A 13011-nucleotide genomic window follows, 5' to 3' on the forward strand; every position below is an offset into this window, starting at 1 on the left:
TGGTTATCTGATTGATGTGCGCCTCAGGAGATATGCTCGGTATTATACTCACCCCCAGATCTTTTTCCTTGAGTGAGGTTTGCAGTCTTTGGCCATCTAAACTATATTGTGTCTGCGGTCTTCTTTGCCCTTCCCCAATCTTCATGACTTTGCATTTGACAGAGTTAAATTCAAGGAGCCAGTTGTTGGACCAGGCTTGTAGCCTGTCCAGGTCTCTTTGTAGTCCTGCCTGATCCTCGACCGATTTGATTCGTCTCATTAACTTCACATCATCTGCAAACAAGGACACTTCTGAGTCTATCCCTTCCGTTGTCATTCACATACACCAAAAACAGCACAGGTCCTAGGACTGATTGCAGCCATGTATACACGTAAGTAACCATTCTTACAGTATTCATTACCTTTGTAACTTGTGAGTTCATTACCTTTGTAACTTGTGAGTTCATTACCTTGTACCTAGTTCAGCCATCAAAACTTTGGAGCCCGGTCCCTGGACCCATTGTGTACCTCTGTAATCTGTAAATACCTTTGTAACTTGTCATGATTGTGACTAGACCTACCTGGAGTTCATTACCTTTGTAAATTGTGAGTTCATTACCTTTGTAAATTGTGAATTCATTACCTCTAACTTGCTCAGCTATCAAAACTTTGAGGCCCAGTCCCTGGACCCATTATGTACCTCTGTAATCTTTTGACTACCGCCCACAGGATGGGTATGGGGTGACTACCGCCCACAGGATGGGTATGGGGTGACTACCGCCCACAGGATGGGTATGGGGTGACTACCGCCCACAGGATGGGTATGTGGTGCATAATAAACATATTAAACTAACTCCTAGGACTGACCCCTGTGGGTGTGTCTGTGTATGTGTTAAATGAGATTTAACCATATTTTGAATGAAATCGACATATTGATAAAACTAAAAAGCAGATCTGTGTTATAGAAAAGCTGTATATACCACATCTCAAGTACAGCATACCTCACCTGAGGCACATCTCCCCCTCATATATTTTTCAAGTTTCTGGTATACATCCCTTGAGAAAAACTCTCGTATTGTCCCTATAATTTTCATCAAATCTTTCTTACTCATCATCTCTTCCTATTAACAAGTCCTCAATTATCAATACAGTGACTCAGGGCTGGGTATGAATAGTACCTGAGGTACTGAAACAAACTCTTGAGAAGTTTTGAGAAAAGGCTGGACAAATACGTGGGTGGAAATGAGTGTTTTTTTTTTTGCCATGTATGGGCCAGTAGGACTATTACAATATTCCTGTATTCTTAGGCAGTATCCTCTTAACGCGGTCTTAGTTATATAAGCCGCTGAATGGTTTGATCATTTGATAAGAGGCCTTCCATTGGCTTACCTGTCGACCCTGCAAAATAATTAAGATCACATCCTGATATGTGATGGTAGGATGTTATCTTCAAATAAAAAAAGGATCACCGACCAGTCGTATCCTAGGATGCTGAGTCGTCCATTAGAAACTAGTGATGCATGAGAGATGAGACCTCTCACAAAAACTTAGGTATTGCTACGTTCACCAACAGAAGTCCAAACTTCCTCAATCATCTGTTTCCATTACCACGTAGCAAGCCCCATCGTGTTTCATCACATCTGTACTACGCGACAGGGAGAGCCCAAGTTCGATGCCGCTAATTGTTTAAAATTTGGAGGACGTCTTAAGAGGTAACAGCTGCGGCAAGTATGACAAAGAGTGTTAAGCACGTCACCAGCCACAGTGACGATGATGACCATATTAATGATGCCGATGATGTTGGGTAATCTGTAGAGGAAAGAAAAGTCACATTAAAATGTGCTGAAAAAATGTAAAAAATAAAAATTAGCATTTCAAAAGTGATTGAGTCTGGTTTAGTGCTTAATTTTGATTGGTTAATTGAGCCTGGTGCCTTGACAATGATAGGCCCGGTGGCCTGGTGGCTAAAGCTCCCGCTTCACACATGGAGGGCCCGGGTTCGATTCCCGGCGGGTGGAAACATTTCGACACGTTTCCTTACACCTGTTGTCCTGTTCACCTAGCAGCAAATAGGTACCTGGGTGTTAGTCGACTGGTGTGGGTGGCATCCTGGGGGACAAGATTAAGGACCACAATGGAAATAAGTTAGACAGTCCTCGATGACGCACTGACTTTCTTGGGTTATCCTGGGTGGCTAACCCTCCGGGGTTAAAAATCCGAACGAAATCTTATCTTATCTTACCACTATACACACAATCACAATAACTCACCAACCTCAATAAGAGCCTCAGAACCTCCGATGATCTAAGAAAAAACGTTGAAATGAGACTCATGGTAGTTAGATATTAGTGTTAAGGCTTGTTCACTCATGTGAAATTCTCCGTCTCTGGTACAACTTACCACGGTTGTTGTGTTGGTCTAAGACCAGGCGTTCTCTTTGGATGGGGCGCCGCTCTCAGACCCTTGACAAGAGTGTCCTAAAACTCGCAATCGTGTTATTACGATTTCGAGACTGACCTTCGTTCTGTCTTAACCATGTATTCGGCTTCTTCCACGATGGCTCTTCGATGTTCGAGTCGTTTACATGTCAGAGAACTGATGGGTCGAAGCCATCATCCAAACGCCCTCACCCGTCTTGGGCGAGCCTTACACTTTCTCGTTCTTTTCCTATTAAAAACGCTTCCTGGAAACCTCTTTTTCTACAATCATTTTTTCAGCGACACTCTTGGACAAAATTCTTCTCTCTTCAGCCAAGTTCACCTTCTGGCTACCACACTGATCATGGCATAAGCAAAGCTCTAATGTAGCACGTAGGCCAAATCGTTTCCTTTCAAGCTCTCAAGAGTGGGATGCGCATTGTTGTTGTGAAGGACACTCAGCAAGCTGACAGTTTTTCCTTCATCCACTCGACGACACCCCCGTCACAATACACAGATATTCTTTGCTCATTTCTAGCTGTGGTTCTGTACTCATGCCGCATGTTATGCAAAGCAGCCCGGACATTCAAGAACAAATTGAGCTCCGAAATTTCCCAGACACCAGAGGTCGGAGACGTTATCCTAGCAGCCATTGCTAAACTAACCTTCGATTCCCGGGAGTTTCCAGGCTCCTTGTGTATTACAGGCCAACACTTATAGGTGTGGGAGCCGCTCCTGACAATACTTGGCCTCTCGGCCAGGTATTGTCGATCACCGGAAGAATGTCCAGTCTGTGGTGCAGATGATCATAATTCTTCCTTTGACCTGCTTTCTTTCCCTACCTCCTCTAGCTTTAGCCGTGGAGAAGCTCACTCTGCATATTACCTCCGATACCATTATTACTTGAGACAACGTGAAGTCCGTTGTTTCATGGAATGGGAAGATCTTTCATACGCTGTGGCAGTGATTCAACTCCGTCTCCATGGAAGATTTCTACGGCTCTTATACTCCAGAGTAGCTTAGCATCCCAAGGTCCCTCCTGTTGAATCATCCACAGTAACAGCAGTGTCCAACCCTTACACAATCCTCACCTGGGACGTTACCACGTCTTCATCTTCGCCCATTCTCCTTACTTCTGCTGCTTCTTTTCACACATTTTTCCTCCAGCAGTCTTTCCGAACCGGGCCCATTATCTGCTCTGAAATCTCAAATACCCAAAACTCCCCCAATAACCAAAACTTCCTTCCAGCCTCTGTCTCTTCCCCTGCACTTGTGACAGTTGTTGACATCCATCCATCCTCCCCCACTTACTGACATTCATCCCCAGTCTTTGCGCAGATTCCTTTCTTCCAGGGAACCCGTATCCTCTCTCTATCTCATGCACTTTTGCCTGCTGATGTCTTGCTGTCCTCTGCTCCACCTTCCTTTTCCTCCTCTTGTATCAATCTTTGTTACTTTCTTGTCTTCAGAAACTGTCAAGGTAATATCTGCTTTTATTGAGGAGACAAAACATGCGATGGACACCGACCTGCCACCTTTACCCTCCACCTGCTGACCACTGTCATTCTTTGAGGGACACACGCACAAGGTGCGTGTGTCCCTCAAAGGTGCGTGTGTCCCAATAGTTTTATCTCTTTCCATCCTTCCTTCACTCCTTTAATTGTCCCTTTGAAGGTCTATATAACATGCCATGCATACTCTGTAAAAGCACATCAATACTATTCACATGCCAGACGACAGAAGCTGATGACATCCGTGTCCATACGCTCCATCGCTTACACTACGACACTCATCGTTTTCTTTCATCTTTTGATTCAATAGGTTCTCTTTCTTCACTGGAAAGCTGCCTCTGTCTTTCCTTGATGTAAGCCAGGCAATTCGTGCCATGACACTTCTGACTACAGACCTTTGGTTGTTACTAGGGCGTTTGGTAAATTGTTGGAATGCTTGGTTAACATACTGAGTTTGGTATTTAGAAACTCGAAAATCTCTTCCTCTCATCAATTTGGTTTTCGTAAGGGCTATTCCACCAGTCACCCAGCAATGCCTTTATGACGCTACATGATGTTGCAACATATTAGCCAAAGGTGTTCCATGGACCTCCCAGGCAATACGTACCTTTGCCTTAAACATTTTTCATCAAAAAAATTTTGAACCTGAACTTTGTCCATGTTGAAAGCGTACCTCAGGCTGTGTTCTGAGCACTCCCTGCTTTCTACTCGCTATTATTAACTTTGTCAATGTTTGATCATTTCTCTATATAACAGAACTTTGCTATACCTCGTTCAGGTGCTGACTGTCAACTAGTGGTGACTTCTCTTCAGTATAATCTTGATAATGCTTCTAACTGGGCCACCCTCTTATGGGGGTTATGTTTTCTATTGCTAAAGCACACCAGAGCACCAGATAACTTTCACAATCCACCGATATTAACCTTTCATACGGTTCTATGCTTGTATGATCCTGTATCCCTCGTATAACCTTCCTGTCATAACCGTCTAAGTTCCCTAAAAAAATTATCCTAATCGCTCTTAAAGGACCAATTCACAAACCCTTGTTCTTCCCCTTTCATCTATTTCAATTGACTAATGCAATGATGTATATTCCTCAGCTGCCTTCGTTACTTTTTTTTTTTTTTAAGTTTCGTTCGTCATCAAGGTTATATTTCCGTTTCGGGTCTATTTCATTTTCCTCAGTCGAGAAACTATATAAAGAGAAGAACGCTCCATCTTTGCAAGATTAACTTTGTTATTTCCACAGTTATTTAGTTCATTTCGTTAATTTTCGTGATGTTAGGTAAGACACATATGCAACAATTAGGTATCTTTATTATGAAACGTTTCGGTTTTCGTAAGGGCTATTCCACCAGTCACCCAGCAATGCCTTTATGACGTTTCATAATAAAGATACCTAACTGTTGCATATGTGTCTTACCTAACAACCTGTCGGTATTTTATACCATTTTAATGTTCAATTTTCGTGATCCCTAGGTGGAGAGATCAGCAACGAATATTAGTAAGGCTAATTTATTTACTCGTTGCTCAGCTACCACATTCTAATTACCCCTTTCCTCATCATATTTCAATTTTCCTGCCTTTCACATTCTCCTTTCTCACTTCTACGTCTGTGGGAAGTTCCGGCGATTCATGTATGTTTCACGAAATCACGATTGCACAACTGCAAACAAACCATACAACAGGTGGGGCTAGAACCCGCGATCAGAGAGTCGGTCTGGAGTTTCATGACTCTCTGATCGTGGGTTCTAACACCACCCGTGGTATGATTCATATATGCTCTTCCGTACTTCCACGTGCAAAAACTCACTTTCCTACTACAACAATACGCTGACTCTTTCTCGAAAACGTCCAGTCTCATTCTCACGCTATTACAGTGAATACTGATGGTTCGAAATCTTTCGGTCGTATCAATTATGTAATTTTTTTCCCAGAAACAATAATCAACTCATTTACTGGATTCGGTCAGAGTTTTCGCTGTGGAGTTACATGCAGTTCTCACTGTTATCATGTATACAATGTGACGATGGCTACCATGTTATTCCTAAAAGTTTCGGATCCAAAAGTACGTTACCAGATGTCCAGAAATTCGACTTCCTTCGTCCCATCGTCCTTCACACATGACTTTGGTTACGTAACATTTCTCGTAAACACAAAGTAATCATTTTATGTGTGATGAATGGTTTGAAAAACCGACAAGTTGAAGATTGAGACACTTATGCAGCATATGGGAATCTTTATTCAGGAAACGTTTCGCCACACAGTGGCTTCATCAGTCCAATACAAAGAGGAAGGCGTAAGGAGAGGAGGAGTATGAGGTAATCAGTCCCTCAGCCTGGAGTCGATGTATTGATGGACTGAACACATCGACTCCAGGCTGAGGGACTGATTACCTCATACTCCTCCTCTCCTTACGCCTTCCTCTTTGTATTGGACTGATGAAGCCACTGTGTGGCGAAACGTTTCCTGAATAAAGATTCCCATATGCTGCATAAGTGTCTCAATAATCATTTTATGCCGAGTTTGTGGACACGTCAGTGTTCAGGACAATGAACACATACTCAGTCGCTCGGTCACCTATTCATTACCTCTCGATTCCCTACATAGGTATTTCTTGGGCTATTTTTCAGCGCTCTCTCAACAAGTCTTGAAACCACTGACAACAACACTGGTCCGAGATGGACCACAACAAATTGTTTTCTGTCAAACCATGTTTAGAATTCTAACTATCTTCCCGCCACTGTCGGGTTTGAGAGGCTGCTTTCTGTTACTTATAGGACACATGCGCCTCACTCAAGGATACCATATGGAGAAACGACCAGGACAGATCTGTGAGGACTGTCAGATAGCACCATCAGTCCACCGTATCAATAGATTGTCCTATCTATCAGCGGGCATGCAGGATTCACTTCCATCTATTCTGCCCAATCACACTAACCTCCTCGCTGAAAGTCCCATCTTTGACACAGACTTTGAATTTTTAATGGAGAGTAAGTAATGATTTTTTTTCTCTTGCACTATTCCCCACCTCCAGCCCCTACTTTTTCACATCCATACTTCTACCCTTCGCGCATTCCTGCCATCACACATCCTCGCAGCTTTGTATTATTACAATGATGATTATAATAAATAACAATAATCTAAATGAATATTGTCCGTTCTTAACTGCGAAATCGCTTAATTGTTCGGCCATTCCAATAAATTCTTCTAGTTCTTTAAGAGAAGAAGTCAGAAATGAAGACTTGTAACTTACCAAAATACGATCCAAAGCTGAGGGGCGTTTGTCGCTGCTGATCCTTAGGGTCGACTCCAACTGACTCTCCCTTGTCTTGGATGAATCTCTTTTGACTCACAGACGTCGTTGTCTCCACAGCTGTGACGAAGAAAGAATAACATTGGTGAGAAGCAAAGTGAAGACAGAGTGAACAGATGTAACGAGAATGTTTGCTTGATTAAAGGTTGAAGGAAAATGGAAATAGGAAATATATTACAGCTCATGGATGCGGTGAGACAGACCAGGTTGTAGGTGACATTGCCCTATGTTTCAGCAAACACTCAGCTGACTGATGTCATTCGTAACTAGAATAATGTTCTTCGGGTTATGCATTATTCATGGTATCACTGTTCTAGCGTGTGCAATATAGACCTCAGTGGCAGCGAGCAGACCCAAATAATATTCTTGTGGATAATATAGACTTCTTCGGCATAAATGTAAACATAATTCACGAAATCGTAATGACACGATTGCAAACAAACCATACCACGGACGGGGATAGAACCCGTCTGGAGTTTTGAGACTCCCTGATCGCGGGTTCTATCCCCGTCCGTGGTATGGTTTGTAAACATAATTATTGGTGACATCAACTAACAAGACTTTAACAATCATCTTGGCTCATCTGATAACAAGGCTGTTTTTATAACACTTAAGTTTCCAATAGACCGATGTGAAGAATCGTCTCGCGCACTCTGGCTCTGGGAGAAAATAAACTGGCCGGACCTTCTCTTGAATCTTACCGCCTCCGAAGGATCATAAAAATCAAGAGACTTGTGGTATTTCGTGGCTCTGTTAGAAGCACACTTAGCACATACTGAGTGTCCGTGGTTCGATTTCCAGCACGGTTTGAAACGATGGGGATATTTCCTTGCACCTGCTGCCGCTGTTCACTTAGCGGTCCGGTGGCAGTCGAATGTTGTGGGTGGCATCCTGGGAGACGGTAATATTTTTTAGACATGGGGTTGAATTTGAAGTGAATTGAGGTAGGATAACTTTTAGTCTGTGAAATTGATTTAAGTGAACAAAAGAATGTCCTTCCTAAATATATTCTTTAATCTTAAAAATAAGTATATCCTCGCCAATAAGATTATTCAGGTATACACAAATACAGTTACATAGAATTATCATACATAGCAGCATATGTGTAGAGAACCTAAGATAACCCAGTAAAAAAGTCAGAGTGATTTATTTCCATTGGGATCCTTTAAATATCCATTGTGAAAGCTCCGTATCATCCTTGGTTTGGCAATCGTTGCCGGGAGACTGCTGAAGCTGCGTGCAAGGTATTTAGACGGTACGAGATATATTACAGACAAGCCTGTTGACAAATGGAACAAGTTAGGTGCATTTCTAGGATCGTTACGCAGTCCGAGAAATGGATGGAATTAGGTCATGACCGAGTGGCTGAGTCTGTCTATTCGTTACCTCAAATATCAATTTATCCAGAGACCCAACAAGAATATCTGGATGTTTACTAGAAATGCAACATGACCAAAGTTGTATACATGAGACGATGGGATGGAATCAAATTTCTGGATAGTCTTTAATGCACTGTAGGTGAGACAGCTACGAATTACGAGGTGGACATCGACGCAGTGGGTATGACAACCATGATAATTACGTACAGCATGATAATTACGTACAGCATGATAATTACATACAGCATGATAATTACGTACAGCATGATAATTACGTACAGCATGATAATTACGTACAGCATGATAATTACATAATGATAATTGCATACAGCATGATAATTACATACTGCATGATAATTACATACAGCATGATAATTACATACAGCATGATAATTACATACAGCATGATAATTACATACAGCATGATAATTACATACAGCATGATAATTACATACAGCATGATAATTACACACAGCATGATAATTACATACTGCATGATAATTACATACTGCATGATAATTACATAATGATAATTGCATACAGCATGATAATTACATACAGCATAATTACATACAGCATGATAATTACATACTGCATGATAATTACATAATGATAATTGCATACAGCATAATTACATACAGCATGATAATTACGTACAGCATGATAATTACAGCATGATAATTACAGCATGATAATTACATACAGCATGATAATTACATACAGCATGATAATTACATACAGCATGATAATTACATACAGCATGATAATTACATACAGCATGATAATTACGTACAGCATGATAATTACATACAGCATGATAATTACATACAGCATGATAATTACAGCATGATAATTACAGCATGATAATTACAGCATGATAATTACATACAGCATAATTACATACAGCATAATTACATACAGCATAATTACATACAGCATGATAATTACATACAGCATGATAATTACAGCATGATAATTACAGCATGATAATTACATACAGCATGATAATTACATACAGCATGATAATTACATACAACATGATAATTACATACAGCATGATAATTACATACAGCATGATAATTACAGCATGATAATTACATACAGCATGATAATTATATACAGCATGATAATTACATACAGCATGATAATTACATACAGCATGATAATTACATACAGCATGATAATTACATACAGCATGATAATTACAGCATGATAATTACAGCATGATAATTACAGCATGATAATTACATACAGCATAATTACATACAGCATAATTACATACAGCATAATTACATACAGCATGATAATTACATACAGCATGATAATTACATACAGCATGATAATTACAGCATGATAATTACAGCATGATAATTACATACAGCATGATAATTACATACAGCATGATAATTACATACAACATGATAATTACATACAGCATGATAATTACATACAGCATGATAATTACAGCATGATAATTACATACAGCATGATAATTATATACAGCATGATAATTACATACAGCATGATAATTACATACAGCATGATAATTACATACAGCATGATAATTATGATACTTGTGCAGCATTTGGGAGGGTCGGAGGGACTGTGTACCTTAAACTTCTCATCTTCCACCGTTCTCTGTGCTGGGCTGAAGAAGCCACTGGCTGGCGAAACGTTTCCAGAAAAAAGATTCCCAAATGAAGCAGAGTGTCTCAATTATCAACTTGCCGTTTTTAAAAGATATTGATACAAATGCATACAACTTGGCCGTGAAGCCCCTCACCGAGTCTAGTAAATGACCCTGGATAAATTTTCCTTAAAAAATAAGTGGGGGAGGGGGGAAAAGAGGGGAAGAGGGAAAAAGAGGGGAAGAGGGAAAGAGGGGAAGAGGGAAAAAGAGGGGAAGAGGGAAAAAGAGGGGAAGAGGGAAAAAGAGGGGAAGAGGGAAAAAGAGGGGAAGGGGGAAAAAGAGAGGAAGCCCTGACGATAAACAAAAGAGAGACTATACATCTTCGGTATCCAAGATTACACTCGTTCTCTTGCAGCAGTGCTGATGCTGCGAGAAAATTACTCCCATCCCTTCCCTTCATGCCAGTAAACTAGCATTCCAGCATAGCACTTCATATATCAAACAAGCCAATTCGGCCAACAAGAGATATGGGCGACAGGAAACTCACCAGGAGTCGTACCCACTTTGACCGCCACCTCCAGGAACTGACAGGCAGCCTCCAGGATACTCCCGTCACCTAAGAAGATGAGGCCGCCTACCGCGACTCCAGAGCGCAGTCGAACACATTTCAAGATAATCCAATTCCCACGGTACACACATCACCAGCTACGTCCTCAACGAAATGTAATGGATAACGATCCCTTTTTCTACACAACCTGGGAGATGTAATTTACGAGGGAGATAATACCAAAGCCGATTAGATAGAAGTGAGAGATGTGTAGGGGTAATTAGATCTAATCCAAGGAAGGAGATAAAAGCCTAATTCCTCAGATCAAGACCACCTTTACCTCGTCGAGGGACACCCTTTGAAGGGGCTCCCGCACCAGAGAGATGTTCCCGTCCCTTTGCTATAAAAATTACACCAATTAATGGAAAGAATTGCAAGTTCCTTACTCTTGTCTAGTCAGCAATTTACCCCAGTTGCCCTGGTCATCCATTCGTTATTTATCTTGTAGACAAAATGCTACATATGATCTGGAATTTTTCTTTTCCCCTAATTAGATCAATAGCTGCCTTTTGTGTAGATTAAGACACACACAGTTCACGACACTGTATGTCTTTATATCCATAATATCGGTATGTATGTACCTCCGAGGTAATCTGACACTATTTCTTACACCACCGAGGTAATCTGATACTATTTCTTACACCTCCGAGGTAATCTGATACTATTCCTTACACCTCCGAGGTAATCTGCTATTATTTCTTACACCTCCGAGGTAATCTGATACTATTCTTTACACCTCCGAGGTAATCTGCTACTATTCTTTACACCTCCGAGGTAATCTGCTATTATTTCTTACACCTCCGAGGTAATCTGATACTATTCTTTACACCTCCGAGGTAATCTGCTATTATTTCTTACACCTCCGAGGTAATCTGCTATTATTTCTTACACCTCCGAGGTAATCTGCTACTATTCTTTACACCTCCGAGGTAATCTGCTATTATTCCTTACACCTCCGAGGTAATCTGCTACTATTCTTTACACCTCCGAGGTAATCTGCTACTATTCCTTACACCTCCGAGGTAATCTGCTATTATTTCTTACACCTCCGAGGTAATCTGCTATTATTTCTTACACCTCCGAGGTAATCTGCTATTATTTCTTACACCTCCGAGGTAATCTGCTACTATTCCTTATACCACCGAGGTAATCTACTATTCCTTACACCTCCGAGGTAATCTACTATTCCTTACACCTCCGAGGTAATCTACTATTCCTTACACCTCCGAGGTAATCTGCTACTATTCCTTACACCTCCGAGGTAATCTACTATTCCTTACACCTCCGAGGTAATCTACTATTCCTTACACCTCCGAGGTAATCTACTATTCCTTACACCTCCGAGGTAATCTGCTACTATTCCTTACACCTCCGAGGTAATCTACTATTCCTTACACCTCCGAGGTAATCTACTATTCCTTACACCTCCGAGGTAATCTACTATTCCTTACACCTCCGAGGTAATCTACTATTCCTTACACCTCCGAGGTAATCTACTATTCCTTACACCACCGAGGTAATCTGCTACTATTCCGTTGATATTTCTTGTTAAAGAGGCACCTGCGTGTCAGGGTAAACATCAGCTATTTCCCCTAACTTCGCCCAGGATGAAGTTGTACTATTGTGTACCTCACAGCTGTCTTCTTTGCACTACCTTCCTCCTAATTGTCATTAATGACCTTGCCTCTATTCTCGCTTTCAACGTTAGATTCTCTATGTCTCTCTCTATCTCTCTTTCTCTCCCTCTGTCAACTATTTTGCTGAATATTAAAAAGGTATAAAATACCGGGGTGATGGACTGATTACATCGTCTTCAAGTATCTTCTGCTTCTATAAACTTTTCTGTACTCGACTGAAGAAGCCTACTGTGTAGGCGAAACGTTTCGAAATAAAGATACCTAACTGTTGCATATGTGTCTTACCTAACAACTATTTTGCTATAGTATTCCCTGATGGGGCTAGTGATGTGATTCCAACCAGACCTCTCATGAGTATAGTTAAAACGCACCATATAGCTTTCACAAGACGCCCTGTTAGCTATCATATCGCCCTACATCTGTATGGATCTGGTAATCCTAAACATGAAATTTTGAAATTTCTCATTGTGTCAGTAGCGTATTCTGTGAGTATTGTGTTGTGAATATTTTGTATGGATTTGTGTACTGCGTTGTG

At 41.0% G+C, this 13011-nt stretch overlaps 1 protein-coding gene across 4 annotated transcripts in view; it reads right to left on the reverse strand.

Annotated features, from left to right (window-relative positions):
* Positions 1-315: 315 nt before the first annotated feature.
* Positions 316-13011, reverse strand: part of LOC128698406 (limbic system-associated membrane protein-like) — a 599709-nt gene continuing 587013 nt past the window's right edge. For 2 of the 4 annotated variants that reach the window (XM_070104500.1, XM_070104502.1), the window contains 2 exons: positions 7164-7283; positions 316-1788 (listed from right to left, as the gene is read on the reverse strand). In XM_070104500.1, coding sequence (XP_069960601.1) covers positions 1685-1788; positions 7164-7283 — 224 coding nt within the window. In that variant the 3' untranslated portion in view covers positions 316-1684. The remainder of the gene's footprint in view (positions 1789-7163; positions 7284-13011) is intronic. The other 2 variants (XM_070104503.1, XM_070104499.1) reach the window with 1 other exon arrangement.

The sequence above is a fragment of the Cherax quadricarinatus genome, chromosome 92, assembly GCF_038502225.1.
Source record: "Cherax quadricarinatus isolate ZL_2023a chromosome 92, ASM3850222v1, whole genome shotgun sequence".
Classification (NCBI taxonomy): domain Eukaryota; kingdom Metazoa; phylum Arthropoda; class Malacostraca; order Decapoda; family Parastacidae; genus Cherax; species Cherax quadricarinatus.